The 21,498-nt window shown below is 49.9% G+C and overlaps 2 protein-coding genes across 2 annotated transcripts in view; both read left to right on the forward strand.

Annotated features, from left to right (window-relative positions):
• Positions 1-17,408: 17,408 nt before the first annotated feature.
• Positions 17,409-19,652, forward strand: SLC18A3 (solute carrier family 18 member A3). The gene has a single exon (XM_061163079.1). The coding sequence runs from the start codon at positions 17,695-17,697 to the stop codon at positions 19,267-19,269; it is 1,575 nt and encodes a 524-aa protein (XP_061019062.1). The 5' UTR covers positions 17,409-17,694; the 3' UTR covers positions 19,270-19,652.
• A 1,596-nt stretch (positions 19,653-21,248) lies between these two features.
• CHAT (choline O-acetyltransferase) overlaps positions 21,249-21,498 on the forward strand; it is a 59,941-nt gene continuing 59,691 nt past the window's right edge. The window contains exon 1 of the mRNA XM_061163080.1: positions 21,249-21,476. The gene's annotated coding sequence lies outside the window, so the exon portion shown is untranslated. The remainder of the gene's footprint in view (positions 21,477-21,498) is intronic.

The raw sequence follows: 21,498 nt of genomic DNA on the forward strand, positions 1-21,498 counted from the left end.
ATAACCATGTACAGAACAGATAGCTTGTGGGAAGCACTATATATCACAAGGAGCTCAGCTCAGTACTCTGTGATGACCTAGAGGGGTGGGATGGGAGGATGGAAGGGAGGATCGAGAGGGAGGAGATACATGTGTACGTATAGCTGATTCACTTTGTTGTATAGCAGAAATGAATACAACTTTGTAAAACCACTATATTCCAATAAAAATAAATAAAAATTTTAAAAGATAATAGTTTAAACAAAAATGATGACAATATGTTATAAAATTTATAACATATATAGAGGTAAAAAGTGGCAACAATAGAATACAAATTGGAGAGAAAATATACTATTATAAGGTCATTACACTGTATGTTAGTGTTTCTCAACCATTTTGGACTGCATAGTTTTTCATTGTGAGGGACTATTCTATGTATTGTAGGATTTTTACTAGCATCCCTGTCTTCTATCCATTAGAGGGCCTTAGTCTTTAGATCATGCTCACTGTCTTCTGAAGGACAAAATTGCCCCCAGGAGAAACCCACCTCTGTATATGAAAAAGTTTAATATGACTTGAAAGTAGACTAAGTTAAACATATATACTATAAACCCTAGAGCAACTGCTAAAATAACAAAACAAAGAGTTAATAGGCCAACAGAGAAGATGAAACTGGATATTAGAAAATATTCAATCCAAAGAAAGCATGAAAAGAGTTAAAAGGGAACAAAGAACAGAGAGGATACATAGAAAACAAATAGGATGACAGCTTTTAACTTAATCATATCAAAAATCATATTAAATGTACATGGTTTAAACATCCAATTAAAGTCAGAGATTGTCAGACTGGATTAAAAAAGCAATACCAAAACTATATGCTGCCTAATAGAAATGCACTTTAAATATAAAGACAGAAATAGATTAAACATTCGGGTGGGAAAAAAACATATGCTATGCTAACACTAGTCAAAAATAAAAAAGCTGCAGTGGCTATATCAACATCAGACAATGAAAATTTCAGAGCCAAAAATACTATCAGGGAGGAAGAATGTCATTTCATAAAGATAAAGGGTCAATCTGTCAGGAGGACATAACAGTCAAACATTTATGACCCTTAATAAGGGAACTTAAAAATATATGAAGTAAAACTGATAGACCTATAATGAAAAACAGACAAATCTACATTATACTCAGAAATTTCAATACTCCTCTCTCAATAATTGATAAAACAAGTACACAGAAAATCAGCAATATGGCAGATATGAACATTCTCAACCAACTTGACCTGTTTGACACCTGTAGAAGGCTCCACACAAAAGTTCTCATTTTTCTCAAGTACACATGGAACATTCACCAAGATACTTCAGGCTATGAAATAAGTCTTTTACACTTATGCATATAAGTTTGGAAATCACTGATAAGCTCATGAAAGTTTCCAAAAAGTTCTGCAGTAAAATAAAGCAGTAATAACAGCAACCAACCCCCAAACCAAATCTGTTTTACTTTGTTTAATGTAGTTCAGGACCTTGACCTTCATCCCCAATCTAAAATACCTGCAGAAAATGATGCACCCACTGCCAGAAGTCAAAGAGCTTGGAGGAATTAGAAATTAGGCAAACCAAGGCCAAATTTCAATCACTGAATAGCCTGACATTGGATGTCAGCATTTCCCCAAGTGCAAATAAAATAATGACGCTCCTTGCTATAAGAGATCCCAGGGAAATGCCTTATATGTGTCTCGTAGTGCTGAACACAGCTGGGAAGTTAATTTTCCTCTCCTGGGGACAGATGGACTGTCCCCTTGTTCTTCAGCAATGCATGCCAGACCTCCAGGTGTCTTCCAAAAGAAAAGTGGTCTAGGGATCTGCTCTGAGAGAGGTAGACATCTATCTTCTGTCTCAAATAGATGTTTGAAAGCCACATTCTTAAAAAAATTATAGTTGATTTGGGGCTTGCCTGGTGGCTCAGATGGTAATGAATCTGTCTAAAATGTAGGCGACCCGGGATCTATCCCTGGGTTGGGAAGATCCCCTGGAGAAGGGAATGGCAACCCACTCCAGTATTCCTGCCTGGAAAATCCCATGGACAGAGAGGAGCCTGGTGGGCTACAGTCCTCGGGGTTGCAAAGAGTTGGACACAACTGAGTGACTAACACTTTCACTTTCATTTTCCCTGTGCTATATAGTAAGTCCTTATTGGTTATCTATTTTGTATATAGTAGTGTGTATATGTTAATCCCAAACTCCTAAATTATATCCTCCTCTTTCTCCTTTGGTCACCATAAATTTGTTTTCTATGTCTGTAGGTCTATTTCTGTTTTGTAAATAAGTTTCACTTGTATCATGTTTTTTTTTTTTGTATATTCCACATATAATGAAATCCTCTTTCTTTAAAAATTCTGCTTGTTTTATTTATGGACTACTTTGAATGAATTATATATGATAAAGCATGCATAAGTCATTTTAGAAATCCTGCTTACATACCCTTTTGCTATATGCCTTAATAAATAAATTGGGGGAAATTGTCTATTTATGCCCCAAATGTGAGCTGTGTGTGCTGTGCTAGTGCCCCAAATAGGACTAGGGTAATGTTTTATAACTTACTGTAGACGCACAGTGTTGCCCGGGAGAAAGCGATAGAGGTCAGAACATTCCCAACTTTTGTTGAAACAGTTGTCCAAGAATGTTGATACCAATAGAGGGAGAACATGTCATTCTCAAGAGCGGCCAGACAGTGGCACCAAAGGCCAGTAATGGAATTATACAGGCCGGTGTGGTCTCTGAACCAGAATCCTGTTTAGCCATCAGAGCAAAGCCCGGCTAAGACCTTGTTAGAAATACAAATCCCAAACCCATTGAATCAGAAACTGCTGGTGGTAGAACCCAGGACTCTGCACTTTATCAAGCTTTCCAGGGGATTCTGGTACGTGTTCAGGACATCTTGCATCCAAGCCCAGGTCAGTTTTCTCTGAAATTGGCAGGTACTACTGTAGGAGATGATTTCATGTTTCTTTATTTCACCAAACAGCTTCTACCTTGCCAATAAATTGCTTTTTTTTTCCTTAAAAAAATGTTTTTTTTATTGAAGACAGTTGACTTACAATGTGTTAGTTTCAGGTGTATAGCAGTGATTCAGTTACATAGAATCATTTAGAAACGTTACATACGTTTTTCATTATCTGCCTTCATGCTTCTTCCCTCCTAGTGGATATGAAGTAGCATCACACTTTTTTTTTACTTATTTTTAAATTTTTTTAAATTACAAAGATATGATAACACATTTACAGGAGACTTGGAAAATACAGAACTTACATATAGTTCCACTATATATTACAATTTTTTATGTAGATAAATTAAGACTTTTTAAACTGCTTATTTTTAAATGAAATAAAAAGCAACTGACTCTATGTCAGACCTGGAAACCTGCCACTTTAAACCTTGTCTACAGCTTTGACACAGGGATGGGCGGGTCTACAGGAACAGCTCCCAGGCTGGCCACCTTCATCCCCTTGTCCTTCCAGCCTGGGAAATGTGACTCTGCCTCCTGAGGGTTACAGAGGAGGGGCTCCAAGTGCTGGGACACTCACAGCTGGGAGTGACTGGCTGAAGCCATCGACCTCGGAGGCCTTCCCCCTGGAACACAGAGGAGGGAAGAGCATGGTTCCCAGTCAGCAGACACGACTTTGCATCTTGGTTCCAGCACTTTCTGACCATGAGATCTTGTACCCCACCATGTACCCCAACACAAGCCTCCTCTTGTGTACAAGAGGTTGGGGTGTTGGGGTACAACACAAGCTTGTACCCCAACACAAGCCTCCTCTTCTTCATCTGTAAAATGGGGGCAGGTAATAACACTTAATTCACCAGTCTATAAGTGGTGGTTGAGTAAAACTGCATGTGGGAAAGGGCTTTGAGACTTTTCTGTTAATCAGTGATAACAAAGCCCATGAGATAAAAACCACTAGGGATGCACAACCACAGCCCAATAAAATTAGGATGGTTAACTAAGGAGACTGCCTATCATGGGTAGGGAACCATGGGTATCCTACCAGGGGTGTAGCAGGGCTACTGGGGGTTTAGGGTTAGGAAGAGCATAGGAGCACATCTAGACAAAGCAGTGTTTGACACAACCAAGACACAGAAAGGCTATGTGTAGAGGGCTCTTCTCTGAGAGGTGGAATCTAAGAAGAACTAAATGCCAAGAGATGGCTTGAAACTCACGTGGCTGCAAAATCTGTCTTGACCTAACTCTGCTGCTAAGTCACGTCAGTCGTGTCCAACTCCGTGTGACCCCAAAGACGGCAGCCCACCAGGCTCCCATCCCTGGGATTCTCCAGGCAAGAATACTGGAGTGGGTTGCCATTGCTAACTCATTGGGTGGCAAAACCTGTCTGAAGTGACATGAGCCTTTTTTCTGTTTCTTATGGTCTCTATTGATGCTGCAAAGTGTTGGCTGTTCACACATTTCCCTGCAGAAAATACTGATGCATTAGATTATAGGGGGCTCCTCCAGACCCTGCTGGAAACTTAGAAAAGATGCAATATATGCATTATCTTTTATTGCTACAATAGGAAAGATTTTCAATTCCAAAACCCCCAAGGCCTTGGGGTGTCAGACACGGATTTGTGGATCACAGAGTGGCTGGGGAGTAAATGTTGCAGCTACGGAAATTTGCTCTGGGTAGAGCATATGGCAAGTGCTGGGTGAGGGAGCCATCAGGATTGTGGCTGCATGTTGGTGGCACCCTCCTCCTCCTGCACTCCCCCCCACTCCCCTTCCCCTGGTTTCACCTACTTTCTTAGGGCCCCTTTGGCTCTTTGTCCTCTCCCCAGCCTCGATGTACCCTCTGGCCTTGCCAGTTCTGCAGCTATTCACGGGGTGAGCCCCCCGCCCAAGATAGAGCAGGTATGGCCCTCCTGTCCACAAATATGCCCCCAGAGCCCATCCTTCATTCACCTCAAGCCCTCAGTCAGGCCTTCCAAATTCAGATCAAGGACAAAACAGCTCTACTAGGCAGCTTTCTCCCTGCTTTTGCCTCCCAAAGATTGCCACACCCCACCTCTGGTGCTGAAGAACCAATTAAAAGGGAGGACCTCCCAAAGAATTCATGGAGTCACCTGTCTTTCCATCAGTCAAGAGCAGAATCCACTTGTCCAGTTCCATGGAGCTTGATGCCTGGGTTACTCAGAACACTGGGAGGCTAGAGGCTTCTCGGCAGCTCCTCGGGTCTCCTGGGGTTTCCAGGCCTCTGGAATAAGCCATTCAGAGACCCTCTGGGCTCCTTCACTCAGGTCTGGCTGCTGGAGGACACAGCCTTGCCTTCCCAGTGAGTGAAACTGGGATGCACATCTCCCAGCCTGGGGCCAACTGCTCAGGGAGTGTCTCCACTCACAAGGTGTGAGCTCTGACTTTCACTAAGACAGAGCCCACCCAGGCTGCACCCTGGCAGCTTTCATTTCTGCTTGGGCCTGGTTTTGACCTACTCTCTTCTAAGGAGCTGTGGCCAGCTCTCTGCTGATGCAGCCTTCCAGCCCAGTGGTCTTGAGCAGGAGAGGAGGAACTCAGGAATCAAGGCCTGAGAGCCAGAGGCTCTGAGACAGAAGGACGCATATCCCCCAGGCAGAAGGGCCAGGTGACAATCTCAGTGATGGCTTGTCCCAGGATAGGCTGAAGGGCAGTCTGGACCACCAGCGACTGTGCGGATAGAGGTTAGTTAAGGTCACAGCTCAGAACACTTGAGCTGTGTCTTGGCACTTTCATAATCCCAGCAGCAGGTAGATGCCATTAACCCTCTCCCCTCCTGCTTCATTTCTCAGAGTCACAAGTCACTGGCTCAGCACAGCCCTTCCTTCACTACCTGGTTCTGTGGATGAATCCTCCATTATGCTTCCCTTAAATACCCCCTCCACCTCTGGGCTTTCTGAAGCCTGGCTTTCTCCAGGGACACCATCTCCTTCCCACCCTTCCCTTGGATTAATTCAACAGCCCTTCAAGGTACCAGTGCCTGTCACCTCCAGTGCCCCCCCCCCCAGGACACTTCACCTCTGACACATCCCTGTCAGAGGGACTGTGTACTCAGCCCCATGCACTGTCACTCAAACTGCAGCTCAGGCAGAGAATGTCCGGGAGGTCTCCCTTGCATTAACACTGCTGGGGGACATGGGTGAGTGAGATGCTCCCAGACCTCTCCAAAGAGCAGAAGAGAGGTCAGGCCCCAAGAGGCACCCCATTCTTCACCACCCTCAGCTCCTCCCTCCACTCCAGCTGAGCAGTCATTGCTGGGTCCCGGGGTCTGGGGGGCCAGGGGTACGTTCTAGCGGGAGAGGGCATGACTTCTCCTCTCTTTCTAGCTTACATTCAGCTCTGCACCCTCTCCTTCTTTCCCTTTCCATGTGTCTTCCTGGAACATCCATCCTAGGGAAGGGAGACAGACAGTCAACATAATCTATAAACTGTGCCTATGGTGACAGGCACATTGGAAAAAATAAAGTAACCAGGGAGGGATAAGAAATACTGGGGTGCGATTTTAAGCAAGGTGGTCTGGGAAGGCTTCATTATTAAGTGCAGATGGGAGGAAGATGAGGGAATGAACATGAAGATGGACTACTTTCCAGGCAGAGAGGAGAGCAGGTGCAAGGGACTTGAGGCAGGTGAAGCAGGCACTCAGAAGACGGGTCAGCTTTGGTGAGGGTGAGGTCTAGACCAGAGGGCAGGATGCTCACATCTAATCATCAAGGACATTAATTAAACAAGATGGCATAGTTCCCAGGGAGCTTGCTAGTTTTTTAAGGTAATAACCCTGGGTCCTGTCAGGGTGGAAAGAAGCACCCTCACAGTGGGAATGGAATCCACATCTTGCTTTTAGAAAGCCATTTGTCTATACGAATTAAGGCACATAAAAATGATCTTACTGTTTGAGCCAGTCATTCCACATCTGGGACTGTATCCTTGAGAAAAATCCCAAACACAGGGATCCTTATATTGTTCCCTTCAATTAGCCATGAAAAGCCAATTGGCTCCCTGGAGCCCTGGCACACTGCCCTCTGCCGAAGACCCAGGCCTCTGCACTCGAGCACCCCACTCCCTCCCCCAGCCCCCTTGCCTGGTCTCCCATCTGGAACACCTGCCTCAGAGTATATGACCTTGGTCTCCTCCCCCCCCCCACCCCCCCCCCCCCGGCTGCATGGGCTGGGGCGTGCCTGCCCCACCCCCTTTTTCCATCACTAGAAGGACTGAGGCTTTGTGAGCCCTTCAACCATGCAGACTAAACCTCCACAAGGGAGGATGGAATTTGCTCAATCTCTGGGATCAGACAAGAAGAACGTTCCAGGTCATGCTGTCTGCTACCAGATGGCATCTGAGATGTTCAAGTGAGGAAATGGCATTGGTCCACCAGTCATTTATTCATTTACAAACCCACGGACAGTCCACTCTGTGCCAGCCAATGGCTCAGCCCCCAGCTGAGGCACTACAGCCCAGAGGAGATAAGGGCAATCCTTATGAGGGGTGTGCACATGTGTCATAAAGAATTAGTTTGAAACCAGCTTTAAAATGGGAGTTTAATTAATAGCATCTTAATTACCTGGGAAAACATCGCTCTGGTTAGTTTCTTGATGCTCAAAGCTGATCATGCTTTTAACTGAGTCAGATGGTATTCCCCACAGCCTCCGGGTCCTTACATCCACAGAGGGAGAGGTCCCCATACACCTGCATTTATGTCTCTGACTATGAAGTCTCTTTGTCCCTGCCAGGGTCACCATCCATAGTTACAGGGCTATTCAGGGGATTCCCTTCCCCTACTCAGACCACCTTGAGTCAGGACTCATTATGGGACTTGACCTGAGTGGTCAGTATGGCTGGAGTTAGTGTCAGTCAGAGGTGTTTTGGGCCACCTGTCTGTGCCCCAAGGGGGCAGCTCTTTCCATCAAGATAGAAGCTTTGTCTGGAAAACCTCCCAAGACATCACCAGGAGTTTGCGGTTTGGAATCCCCAACTTAGTGGCCTAGACTTTCTTCCCTTCAAGGTCTCATCTTATCACCTGTCCACAGTACAGGCTCCCAAAACTCTTCAGTTGTATTTTAAGGTCTTTGTGCTTCAACAAGAAAGGGTTTAACTACTCTCACTTTCCTCCCACAAATGTCTCCCCCAGAAAGCCACTCTTGGTTTGTTCCACAGTCATGGTGCCAGGTGCTGGGGACCCAGTGGGGACAGATCTGAGAGAGGCACAGCCCATGCATGAGATACAGCAGCTGAATAAATGAGCCAGTGTCAAGTTTTCAAGCTGCAAGTCACCAACCATTATTTTTTTTTGGTTATAAGACCAGGTTAGCGGACTATGACCAGAATTTAACATAGAGTGGAAACAAGAGTATGCCTTGCTTTGGAGGCATTGGTATGCATCTGCATGTGTATGTGGCACCAACCATCCCCAGATGTTTTCCTGTCTATGAGGCAACATTGTGGGCTTGGGAGACGTTAGATGGATTAAATACAGGCCAAGCTGGGGGGAACACATGCAACCAAAGCCTGGAATCCATCTTGCAAGTGCTAGGTTCAAGGTATGTGTACTTGGACCAAGATATTCCCTGTGGTGAGTACCCTATTTCTCAGCCTATTCTGTTGGGAAAGAAAACATGGGTGGCAGTATATTGTGGCATGTCAGGACCCTGGTGTCCTGGACAGGCAGCTCCACATGTGTGGCAAACAGTGCCAAGAGAAACAGCAAGAAGAGGAGATGAAGTCATATACTAAGGGCCTTGAAAGTCAAGGCTACCTTTTGAACTTGGCCCTAGGAAATAGGAATTTAAAGCAGGATGACCCATTTAACAAATATCTATAGAGTGCCTACTATATGGAAGATTCATGTTGTAAAAAGTTGACTGTGAGAGCAATTTGGGGGCTCAGGAGCTACTGGCAATACTGAAGAGAGAGGGATCTGCTATGAGGCTACTGCAATAGTCCTAGCATGACATAATAAGGCCTGACCTCTGGTCAGAATGTCTGGAGAAGGAGGAGACAGGTACACTCTCTGTATCTGGCTGGGTGGTCCCCAACACCCAGGGGAGGATGGTGACCATGACTCTGCACATATGTCAAGGGGAACGAGCAGGGCTTTGGAGGTCACAGAAAAATTTCTGCAGCCCCCCAAAAGCATGGAAGTCACATGGTCAGATGGATAAACCTACGGGCATGAGTCAGACGGCCTTGTGACCTTGGCACATTACTCAAGCCCCTGCATTGTCAATTTATAAAATGGGGCTGGCCTAGAAGAACACTTAGCTCACAAGGGTGTTATGATATTGAAAGCTAATAATGGTAAAAGCCTTCTACTGTGCTGGCACAGGGCCAGGGATCACACTAGGACTCCTTGCTGACCTCTCTTACATCACAGATACTCCCGGAGAAGGTGCTGGCAGGCAGCCTGAGAAAGGACCAACTTCTAGCCACTCACAAGTCAGGGAAACTGGGCTGATTTTACAATACTGCTGCCCTCTCCAGGCCCATGTTCACAACTCAGGCCCATCCCTCCCCAGTGACTTGCAGCCTCAGGGTACATAGTATACGAGCCTTGTATGGCTGGCTCTCTCACCTGAGGAGGGCCCCCACCATCCACACCAGGGGTCCCCAAGAGGGGGAATCCATTTTCAAAGGCTTTAAGACAAATGATCTTGAAAGTATGGCCACATTACCTGAGCACAGGGGGTTTCCCTGGTTCTCGGTAAAGATGGTCACTGCATACCCATTCAGAACAATTTGCTCCAAAGCAGGCATCGCCTTTGGGTTTTCACTGAGATTTTCTGTGTGCAGAGAGTGTGCTGGGTGCTGGGTGCAGGGATGCAGTCGAGCAGGCTGCAGCCCTGTGCAGTACACACCTGCAAGGAACATCCTTCTGGGGTAATCCTCCGCCTTCCCTCCATGCTGATTGCCAAGATTTCTCTGCCTTAAACCTACATGTCTCACGTCTGATGATAGAAGTGACTCTGACTGATCAATGCTCCCTTTTTGGATCAAGACAAGCCTCCAAAACCAAGAGAGATGGCTGGCAGCCTTCATTGATCTTCTTGGTTTTCTCAACAGAGCCAACTCAGAATACAAAATACAGAGTTTCCCTTAAATATCTTTTGCCTACCTGACTGTTCAATCAGGGGAGATTTTCAGTGAGGCTGCGTTGTCAATATGCCTTAAAGCAAATCCGTTTCCTGGCTTTCCCCAGGGTACATCTGGAGTATTTTTCAGGAACACTTAAGCTTTTCTCTAAGTGTCCCTCTATCCATTCCAAGCTCAACAGAATGTTGGCACAATGAGAAAGTCTATCCTTTTTCAAAAGTGATAAACAGTTTTATTCTTCCACTGCACAATCATCTACTGGGGGTGTTGCGTACTAGGTGCAGAGCACAACCCAGCCACCTCAGACTCATCCCACAAGGACCCACACTCTGGGAGCGGAAACAGACACATGAACACATCTTCATGGTACAATATGACAGATACAGTGATAGACACCTAGTACTGGCCCAAGGGAAGAAGAAATCAGCTTTATTTGGAAGGTGGGACAAAGAGGCTTGATTTTTATCATAAAAGATGAGTAGAAGTCATCTAGGAAGCTAGGGAGAGGTATAACAACAGCATCAACTTACTTCACAAGGAATCTCATTCGAACAATACAAAACGCTGTGAGGGATCGTCAATCCACCCATTTTACAGATGGTGTAAGTGAGGTTTGGAGAGGTTAAACAATTTGCACCAGGTTAGAGAGTTAAGGAACTTGCAGAGGGGAGACAACTCTGTACAGTTTTTAAATGATGGAAACTAGCATTTAAGTAAATTTACTTAAGGTTAGATAGGTGATGGAATAAGGAATCAAACCTAGGCATCATATTGAGACCACAGAAGTAGATGAATTATAGAGGACCTTTTATGTCAAGCTAAAGAATTTGGACTCTTTCTCATTAAGATGAAGATGCTATGAAGGGTTTTAATTGGTGTGGCAACTTCACCACACCCACTCTGATTTACCCTGCCCAATAACTACAACTGATCATTTCTAGCAGTGAAGAAGTAGTATCAGTTATAGCCACAATGGACCTGTCCAGAATAAAGATATATTATTTAATGAGGCTATTCTGTTGAATGATGATGTTATATTTAATCAGAACTACTACAGCTCAGGAAGAAAAAAGATGAGGAATCTAATAGATGGGGAAGAAAAGTAACAGGAAGTTTACAAAAAAAGAAAATACAAATGCTCAATAAACACATGAAAAGATGTCAATTAAAACAATTATATAATTAAAACCATAATGAACACCATTTTTGTCTCCCATGAGACTGACAAAATGGGGAAAGAAAAGAGCAACTGTTAGCAAGGGTGTTGAGGATTGTGTTCTCTGCTTTGTGAGGGTATACACTTATACAGTCATTTTGGAGGGCAATTTGGAAATTTCTTTTCAAATCTAAAAAGCATATAGATTGCTCATATCTACCAAGTTGTTGTACCTCTAGGGAAAGCACCTCCAATACAAACACAAGGAGATTCAGTACAACATTGTCACACGTAAAAATTAAACGTAACCCAAATGTTCACCTAAGGAAAGAGCTGGAAACACTGGGATATGCTTATAACAAAAAATATGGTACAGCAGCTAAGAAACTCATGCTATTTCTGTGTAGACTAAAGTGGATACATTGTTGAGTGGAAAAGGAGAGAACTGCAGAATGATACATATATAACATTTATGTAAAAATATGTTTATTTAAATATATAGGCTGTTTATATTACATTTTATATGAGTTCATGGATATGTATAGAAAGGGTTTAGAAAGGGCTTGGAAAATACACATTAAAAACAGTAACAGTGGTAGTATCTGTGAGGTAATAGAACAAACCAGGGTTGGGGGCTGGAAAGAAACATTTATAATGCCCTAATTTCTATGAGCAATCTCTACAAGCAATTTCTATTTATGTACTATTTATGTGATTAATTTTCATTTTAATAAATGTAGAGATGGATTAATAAACCACTGACACATCAGTTCCTATGCAAAGTCCTATGGCCAGCACTCTGCTGAATGCATAAAAAGCAATATCTTGTTTTTAGATACCCAGACTCAGATCTTACCTTCAAGAAGCTCCCAGGTGGGTATTGGGGAAAAAAGTCCAACACCATGTGTGATAAATTCATGAAGAGGAGTAGAAGACGCAGCAGGATTCATGGTGAGAGGAAAAAGAGGTTATTCACATTAATTCAGGAATCAGAGAAGTGTAAAAATGAAGGAGAGGCAAAGCTGGGCATGGACCAAGAGAACTTCCAGTTCAAAGTGCAGAGGGGGGAGCTCCTGTGGCCCTGAGGGAAGACAGGAAGAACAGGGGGTTAGGGGAATGTGGTGGAAAGTCACAAGGCTGGGAGAAGAAGCTGGACTGTAGTCCTGGGCAGCAGGGGCCCCTGCAAGGTCTGTTGGTCCCTGAGGATGTGCCAGAAACTTTACAGAAAAAAGAAGTTTGGCATCCACGCAGGAGTGGGTAGGCCGGGTTAGGAGGGAAAGGACAGGTTAGAAGGTAACTGACTGCCCCAGTGCAGCAGAAGATGTGGTGTCTGGGCCAGGAGAAGGGGTGGTCTTGATGGAGGAGGGAGATGAACCTGAGAAACTCATCGGATTGGGGTGAGAAGTGAGTGGAAGGGGCAGAGACAAAGGGGATTTTGAGGCTTTGCTTTCACTCAGGGATTTACAGGAAAGCAGGCCGGTGCCTCCTTCTCTGGGAGCTGCACAGAGGAGTTACGAGGCCCACACACAGTGCAGGAGCTACAACCCCTTTCTTCTCCCAGTGGAGCCAAGCTATGCTGTGCACAACGCACGTCTGGCCCCTAAGGACGGGCTGGCCAAGGGCAGGCAGGCAGCACGTAGTCCTTCTGGCTTCCAGCCACCAGACTCACAGGCTTCCGGGAAAGGCTGACAGGGCCGCTCTGTTCCTTTGAATCTGAAAATATGTGGCTAGGGAAGCCTAAATTAATTAAGTGATGCTGAGGCCCTGAGGCCCTCCCGAGGAAGCTCACAGGGAGGGGACGGCCAGGGCAGGGTAAACGGCGCCCTCACTCCCAGTACTGGAATCCAGAGAGCTCACGAGCATCACTGGAACTAAGCCGGCACTTAAGTGCTTTCTGGGAGACAAAGAAATAATAAATCAGGAGCAGGTGCCCCGCCCACACACTGCCACCACCACCATCAACCTGCTTCTCCACAGAAACATGGCCATTTCACATCTCTGGGAACAGATGTCTCCACGAAGCAACAAATGGCAAGGCCCTGCAAATGACTTGGTCCATGACCTTCTCAGAAAAGAGTCCAGGATGGATTGATGCCTGCCTTCAAAGCAATACCCTCCACACATAATTCCTCAGGACTCCCCTGCCCCAAACACACACATACAGACACACACACACGCAGATACACACACACACACCAGACATCTCCTGGGCACAGGTGCATGATGGTTTTCCTTTCACTCTTTACCCAAGCTGCCATATTCCAGGACCCCCAAGTCCCCAACAAGCTCCACTATGGCTTTAGCTCACAGTGGAAAGGACTCTTTTTCCTAGCAGAATGAGGTCACAACTATAAACAATGGATAAAATGAGAAGAAAGATTGTCAGCCAGAAGTCACCAATCCATACAAAGCAACAATAATTAAGCTCCCACTAAGTGTCATGCATTGAGCTAGATATGTCCAATGAAGCCTTCTCATAATCTTCATTCATCCTGGAGCAGGACAGCATGGTTTTTGAGAGCTGGATGCTGGCACTAGCTTGCATTTGAATTCTATCTTCACAACTTCTGAGCTTTCTGACTGTGAATGAATTTCTGTACCTTGGTGTCCCTACCTGTAAAAAGTTATTATGAAGGCTGATAGAAAAAGATTAAGTGAATTAATGTTTGTAAAATGCTTAAAACAGTGCCTAGCACTATATAAACACATTTATGTATCTCGTAAGTAAGTTCCTTCCTTTACTCATTCCACTTATATATCAAGTACCAGATACGTACTCTGTAGCAACAGTTGCTATATTTGGTTGAGAAAAAAGACGAAAAAAAATGCTTCCATTTTCTCCTACAGAACTGGATGGGAAGTTCCCTTTTGACTGCAAATTATGCTCAGATAGAGGAGTCTCTGGGAAGAAATTTACCAAGAGTTCTAGTGAAGAAGCGGCCACAGGTGCAGGAAGATGGAGGGCTGGGGCCATTGTGGGAGGCTGGTTGGCGAATTGGAAAGCCAGCGCCAGCACCCTGGACAGCTCCCTGCAGGCCGGGGCCAGAATGGAGCTTGTTCCCTTCCTGGCAAACCTCAGCCTTTTGCTGAGGCAAGGTGTCCTGGCCTCCCTGCTAACTCCTTCATCCTAGTCCTTGGGGCTGCTGATACATGAGTGGGGAGTCCTTCTAAGCTGGAAGTTGGGTGAGGGAGTTTAGTGTCCCTGGAGTTTCCTTAAGGATCTTCCCACTTCCTTCCATGGATCTTCATCTACCCCTCTCCTTGGCGTTGCCAGGGAGAGTGTGTTCATCTTGCACAAAGAGCAGCAGAGGCACTTTGGAAGCAGCATGAGGATCAGAAGACTGGCCCCATGGCCTAAGTTTAAATCCAGGCTCTTCTGCTGGAATCTCAAGCAAGTGACACAGCTTCTCCAAGCCCAACATCAATAAGACAGAGGGAATAGCACCTACACTGAACCAGGGTTGAGTAAGAATTAAATAAAATAATATACACAACACCTCTGGCACAGAAATGTGCTTAATAAATAAGCCTGTTTCCTGCCTTAGAGGAAAGGAGGACTGGAGAATTACACATGAGCCCAGAGATAGCTTGCCTTCATGCTCAGGAATAGTCATGAATTCTATGGGCTAGAAGAGATCTGCATCTTCAAAACCTTGGGAAAGTCTCCCTTCTCTAAGATTTCACTGTTCTTTAGCCATGAAACAGAAAACTTTTGCCTTAAATTTCAAGCTCCCCTTTTCAAATCACATAAAGCAAGCAATATAAATAATAATTGCTCAGTAGATTGGAAGACTGTCCCTTTAAAAGCCTCATAATGGGAGAGTCAGAAGGAACTAGAGATCTCAAACTCAAATGACCAGAGAGCATGAGGCAGGTGACATATATTTGTGAAACTAGCTGGAGAGGAGAGAGACTGCAATGAGCTGGAGAGGGTGCATATTGCCTAATGGCCTTCAAATAAAATTTAAAATAATTATATCATCCAACAGAGCCCTTCTATAGCACCCATTTGACCCTGAAAGCTGTGGCAGGTTAGAAGTCTCCAAGTCTCCAACTTAACAGAGACCAAGGCTGGGGCCCAGAGAAAGGCTATGACTTGACAAGATCATCCAGAGGCGGGCCTGTATCCATACTGGAACTTTTTCCCTCCCTCAGACCAAGGACAGTTTGGACACTTCAGAGCCAGTGTCAGCAGCTCCTTAAGTGGAAGAATTTCTTCTCCTTCCCTGGGGTGAATGAAGAGATTGGGTGACAGGTGGCAAGGCTGCCACCTCTCACCCTGGTGTGCTGGTCTCCATCACCTCTCTCCATAGCTGTCTCAGGAAGAGAAGTTAGCTTTCCAGTGCCTTCTGGGCTTCCCACCAGCCAGGACAACTTAACCAGAGGGACTAGCTAGGAAACCAGGGATACCCCTTGAAAGTTTTATCTGCTCTTCACAAGACCCACATCTGTAAAATGAAGATAAAACAACACATTTTACAGATGATAATAATAACCACAGCAACCACTTAACATTACTATGTCCCAAGCATCCTAAGCAGTAGGAAGTATCATCCATTTTACAGATAAATAAACTGAGGGACAAAGAGGGGAAGTGGTTTCCCCCTTTCCCTCTAGACACCCTAACTAGTATGTGCAGAGCCAAGAGCCATCTCAGGCCTCTGCCTCAAGTTCTTTCCACTGCATCCTGATGCCTCCTTGGGGTGGGGAGCACCGTTAGGGAAAAAAACTGAACCTAATTGTAGTTTCTGAGGCCAGAAGAATGGGAAGAATTCTCTCTGACTCTGGAAGAAAGAGACAAACTGTAATCTCAACAGCACAAATCTCCCTGCCTCCACTGCCTCAGAGCCTCTCTCCCGGGCAGTCCGCAGACCAGAACATGGACTCGATGTGCCATCTACGGTCAACGCTGGGAACGCACTAGGCCCAGCGCACTGCCAGGGTTGCTCACCTTGTGTGTTGAGAACTGGGTGTCTCAGTGGGTGTGGCCTTCTTAAGATGAGCTCCCCGCTTGAGCCTCTGCTGAGAGCAAAACTGATGGTTCCTGCCTGGAAAGTGGTTGCGGCGCCCACGCGGGGTCTCTTACAGTTCCAAGGGTAGACCATGGCTACATCACTTCCTGAGCCCACCCGGGACTTGGAGGTAGCTCTAGAGATTGGAGGTGGGGGTGGGGCTGGAAAGGGGGCGGGACCTCGCTGGAGCGGAGGGAGGCCTTGGTGTAGTGCGGGGACATCCTGGGAGGAGTTAGAATGAGGAGGGCGTGCGGAGGAGGGAAGGGAGAAGAGGCGGAGCTGGGGGACCCAGACAGTTAAACGGAAAGGGGGAGCACTGGTGAGGAGAGGGTGGTGAGGAAAGCGGGAGGGTGGGCGGGGCAGAGCTGATATTGAGGACCTTGGGTGGGGACGAGGCGACTTCTCCCCTCCGTTCCCAAATGTTCATGGTCAGGAATTCTCTGCTGTGGCATCCTCCCGAAGGGCCGATCGGTCTGAACCCGGTCCAGCAATCTCTGAGCCTCCCTTCCCCGGCTTGGAAGGGGCCGGGGGGCGGAGCTAGAGAAATGGTTGGGGGAATCTGTCGTCGGCGCCCCTCCAGTTCCCGCCCCACAGTCCAGCTGAGAGAACAGATGGATGCAGCCGCGGCTCACCTCGGGGACTCCTTACCCGCTGTGCGCCGAGATGCAGACTGAGGCAGAGATCTGGAGCCCCTAGCTCCCCTCTCTCCCCCCGGGCCGGGGGGAAGCGGTAGCTGTGTGCCCCTTTCCGCGAGGAGAAGACCGGACGAGGACCCCACGAGTCCTAGAACTGCGGGGGCCGAGAGCCCGCTTGTCGCGCGGCGCACCCATCCTCAGGGGCTTGGCCAGGACTCTTCCCACACTGAGACCCCTTCCTGGGGCTTCCAGCCTTGGCGCATCTGGGGAGGGAACCCCCTCCGGGCAGCGCCCCGCCCCCCGCCCCCGCCCCGCCGACGCCGTATTAGCATGAGCGACGCAAGTGGCCCGGGCACCACTCGGGGGCCGAGACTCGCCGCGTCACAGCCCCGAGTGTAAGGGAAAAAAAAAGAGTAGGCAGCGGAGGAGGAGGCAAGAGCCGACGCGAGGGGAGGGGAGAGCGGCGGGGCGAGCAAACCGGCGGGCTGGCGGCAGCAGTATGCCCCTCGGCCGGCACTGGCGGCCTCTCAGCGCTGCGGGGGCGGCTCCCGGCGCGCGCGAGGCACAGCGCGCTCAGTCTCCGGCCCCGGCCCCTGGGCCAGCCCTCCTTTCCTGACTAGCCCTGAGCCCAGCGGAGGCGGGTTCGCGACTCGGTTCCGGACAGCGGCGGCGCCTCGCCGTGCAGGATCCTTGCCTTTTGGGCGCGCAGGGTCCCCCGAAGTTCCGCGCCTTCGTCTCTGCACTGCAGGGCGCCCGCGCCCGGCCCCGGCGGCAGCGTCCTCGGAAGAGCGGCGGGGTGGGGGTGATGGAACCGGAGGCCCCGGCGGGTCAGGCCCCGGCTGCAGCCAGCAAGCTGTCGGAGGCGGTGGGCGCGGCGCTGCAAGATCCCCGGCGGCAGCGGCGTTTGGTGCTGGTCATCGTATGCGTGGCGCTGTTCCTGGACAACATGTTGTATATGGTCATCGTGCCCATCGTGCCCTACTACGTGCACGCGGCCAGCGAGAAGCCCACCCCGACCTCCAGCCCAACGCCGCCCACTCCGACCAATGCCAGTGCCGTCACGGTCAACACCTCAGAGTCCCCGACGGCTGCTATTCCAGCCAAGTCTATTGTGAAGCTCCAACACCCCAGGGACAACGAGGACGTGAAGATCGGGGTGCTGTTTGCCTCCAAGGCCATCCTGCAGCTGCTGGTTAACCCCCTGAGTGGGACCTTCATCGACCGCATGAGCTATGACTTGCCACTGCTTCTGGGCCTGGGCGTGCTGTTCGCCTCTACTGTGATGTTTGCCTTCGCGGAGGACTATGCGACGCTCTTCGCCGCACGCAGCCTGCAGGGTCTTGGCTCGGCTTTCGCGGATACGTCTGGCATTGCCATGATTGCAGACAAGTATCCGGAGGAGCCAGAGCGCAGCCGCGCCCTGGGCTTGGCGCTGGCCTTCATCAGCTTCGGAAGCCTAGTGGCGCCGCCCTTCGGAGGGTTCCTCCACGAGTTCGCTGGAAAGTCTGCGCCCTTTCTGGTGCTCGCCGCCGTTTCGCTGTTCGACGCCCTATTGCTGCTGGTGGTGGCCAAGCCCTTCTCGGCGGCGGCTCGGGCGCGGGCCAACCTGCCAGTGGGCACGCCCATCCACCGCCTCATGCTGGACCCCTACATCGCAGTGGTGGCAGGCGCGCTCACCACCTGCAACATCCCCCTCGCCTTTTTGGAGCCCACCATCGCCACGTGGATGGAACGTACGATGGCAGCATCCGAGTGGGAGGCAGGCATAGCCTGGCTGCCGGCCTTCGTGCCGCACGTGCTAGGCGTCTACCTCACCGTGCGACTGGCGGCGCGCTACCCCCACCTGCAGTGGTTGTACGGCGCCTTTGGGCTGGCGGTGATCGGCGCCAGCTCGTGCCTGGTGCCCGCCTGCCGCTCCTTCGCACCGCTAGTGATCTCGCTCTGCGGCCTGTGCTTCGGCATCGCGTTGGTGGACACCGCGCTGCTGCCCACACTCGCCTTTCTTGTGGACGTGCGCCACGTCTCGGTCTATGGCAGCGTCTACGCCATTGCCGACATCTCCTATTGCGTGGCCTATGCTCTTGGGCCCATCGTGGCGGGCCACATCGTGCACTCGCTTGGCTTTGCACAGCTTAGCCTTGGCATGGGCCTGGCCAACCTGCTCTATGCGCCCGTCCTGCTGCTGCTGCGCAATGTGGGCCTCCTGAAGCGCTCCCGCTCGGAGCGGGACGTGCTGCTGGATGAGCCACCGCAGGGTCTGTATGACGCTGTGCGCCTGCGGGAGCGCCCCATGTCCGACCGGGACAGCGCACCTCGCAGCCCGCCCGGCCCCTTTGACGCCTGCGAGGAGGACGACTACGACTACTACACCCGCAGCTAGCGGCCCTGCTCCTCCTCTAGGCCACCCACCTACTCCCCCACCCACCCCCACCCGCGGGTCAAGGGGGCTCCTCTGGGGCAGCTCAGGCTCAGGGCTTGCCACCTCCAGCGAGTACCCAGCCCCTCTGCTGTCTTTATTTCCCCGGCCCGAGTCCACTCTCTAGAATCCTTTCTGTGTCCTCCTTCCTTTTCTCCAACCGGGCGTGGAGCACCTAGGCACGCGAAAACCGACGTGCTTCGGGAAAAGATGAAGAGGCGCGCTGGCCGCCACCTCGGGGCTCCCCGATGTAGAGCCGCGCCTCTGCCTGTCCTTCCTTGCGTTCCTCCCAGTGCCAACTGGGCCCGCTGCACCGCGGTGCCTCCGGGCCGATTCAATAAACTATATCTGTGCGAGGCCGAGTCTCTTTACTGATGGGGGTGGGCGGCCGGGCAAAGGACCAGGGAAGAACGGGAGGGTGAGCTGTGTCTCTAGCCCCAATCCCGGTCTCAGTCCAGCGGGCACGCAGGAAGCCCGTGGCTCTTTTGCAACCCGGAAAAGGAGATACGGAAGAAGCAAGCCCAACAAGGGCTCTCCCGCACGAACACTCTGGTGCACCCGCCGCTCGCAGCCCGCAGCAGCCCCTCCCCCACCCAAGCCCAGCGCCGCGCTCCAGGGCGCCGCCCCGGGGAGCCAGAGGAGCTGCTCCCTCCGGGTGCGCTGGTCCCGCCCCTTAAGGACACACCCTGAATCAGCCACGGAGCTCTGCTCTAAGGCGCCCGAGCTGGTCTTCCCTTCGAGCCTGGCAGCCTGTCCCGTCCAGGCTCCAAGAGGAATGGGTCCGAACTGATACAGGCAGCGGAAGAAAAACCGGCCTTGTCTTTAAGGGCTCGGTATCTGGAAACTGCGCGTGTGGGTGTGGGGTGTGTGTGTGTGTGTGTGTGTGTGTGTGTGTGTGTGTGTGTGTGTGCGTGACCTAGAGAGCTAGACTCCATCCTACGAGGAATGCGGGGAACAGTTGTCGATGTGTCAACTGGTCCTGGCTGTGCAGACTTGAGTCAGGGCTGGAGAGGATGCGAGTGTGTGAGCTGATACCAACCTCCACCCTCCCTGGCCCTGAGTAGAAGAAGCAAGCCCCCTGGGCTGTCAAAGAAGTCTCTCCACCTTGGGTGTGGGTCCCCAGAGTCCCAGACTAGCGTTTGTGCAGCACTCCCAGCCCTGCCGCCTGCTGAAGGCCACAGAGTCCCGGGATTCCGCCATGGAGAGGCTGCCGCGTTGGGGGTATGCCTGTGTGTTAGACAACGTCTGTTGGGGGTCCGCACTGCTGGTGTGTGCACGTCTGTTCTGAGTCTGCGTGTCCAGCTCTCTGTGTGTTTGAGCAGGGTCTGTCTTTGTGGGTCTGTCTGTGCGTGCCTGCGGTGTAAAGATCTATAGGGCAGGGGGCATGCTTTGTCTAGGAGAAATGTCTGCCTCTGACTACGTGCCTCTAAGCATCCCCAGGTATGTATCCCGCATATTCCTTACAGTACCAGCCGGGATAAGTGGGACTAGAAAAGGAGGACCTGCAGTGATGAACAAACAGATTTATTACTAGTACTACTAATGTTATTATCATTATTATATTCTAAAAGGAGTTGTAATAAGGTTTGAACCTGCCCTAGACGGTGGGGAGGGCACAGATTTACCCAGACTCAACCCTCCCCAGAGTTCTGCAGAGTCAGCCAGCCACTGCTAGGATAAAGGGGATGGGGGATCGCGGGGACTGGGGAAGGCTGAGCTGAGGGCGATGGGCACCGGCGGAGACGTGTTTTGACCCCTCTTCTGGGGCCTGGATTCTGGTGCCTTTCTGAAAGCTCTACCCGGGAAGCCGTCAGAGCACGGTATTGGGGTCGGGGAGATGGGATCCGGGAAGGCGGGAGAAGGGGGGAGGACGGAAGATGGAGAGGGAGGGAGGGAGGGGTGGGGCTGGGGGAGGGAGGGAAAGGGAGAAAGGGGAGGGAAGAGGAACAAGATGAAAGAGGGGAGGGGACTGGCGCGGCCGGCTAGCTCGCAGCCAGTCGCGAGGCCTGGGGACCCGGCGACGTCGGAGGCTCTACCACGGACCCAGGCTGCAGCCCCCACCCCCGCACGGCTGACGCGCCCCGGAATCCCTTCCGGCTCACATTCTAGCCCCTAGTCCTGCTGGGTGCGGTGAGGCGGCTGCAGAGAGGAGGAGAGCAGGAGGAGAGCAGGTGAGTAGGGCTGGGCTCCGGG

The sequence above is a fragment of the Dama dama genome, chromosome 15 (assembly GCF_033118175.1).
Source record: "Dama dama isolate Ldn47 chromosome 15, ASM3311817v1, whole genome shotgun sequence".
Taxonomy (NCBI): Eukaryota; Metazoa; Chordata; class Mammalia; order Artiodactyla; family Cervidae; genus Dama; species Dama dama.

What these genes read in the sequence shown, in the direction of transcription:
- SLC18A3 (XM_061163079.1), top strand. Translation starts at nt 17,695, where the DNA reads ATGGAACCGGAGGCCCCGGCGGGTCAGGCCCCGGCTGCAGCCAGCAAG.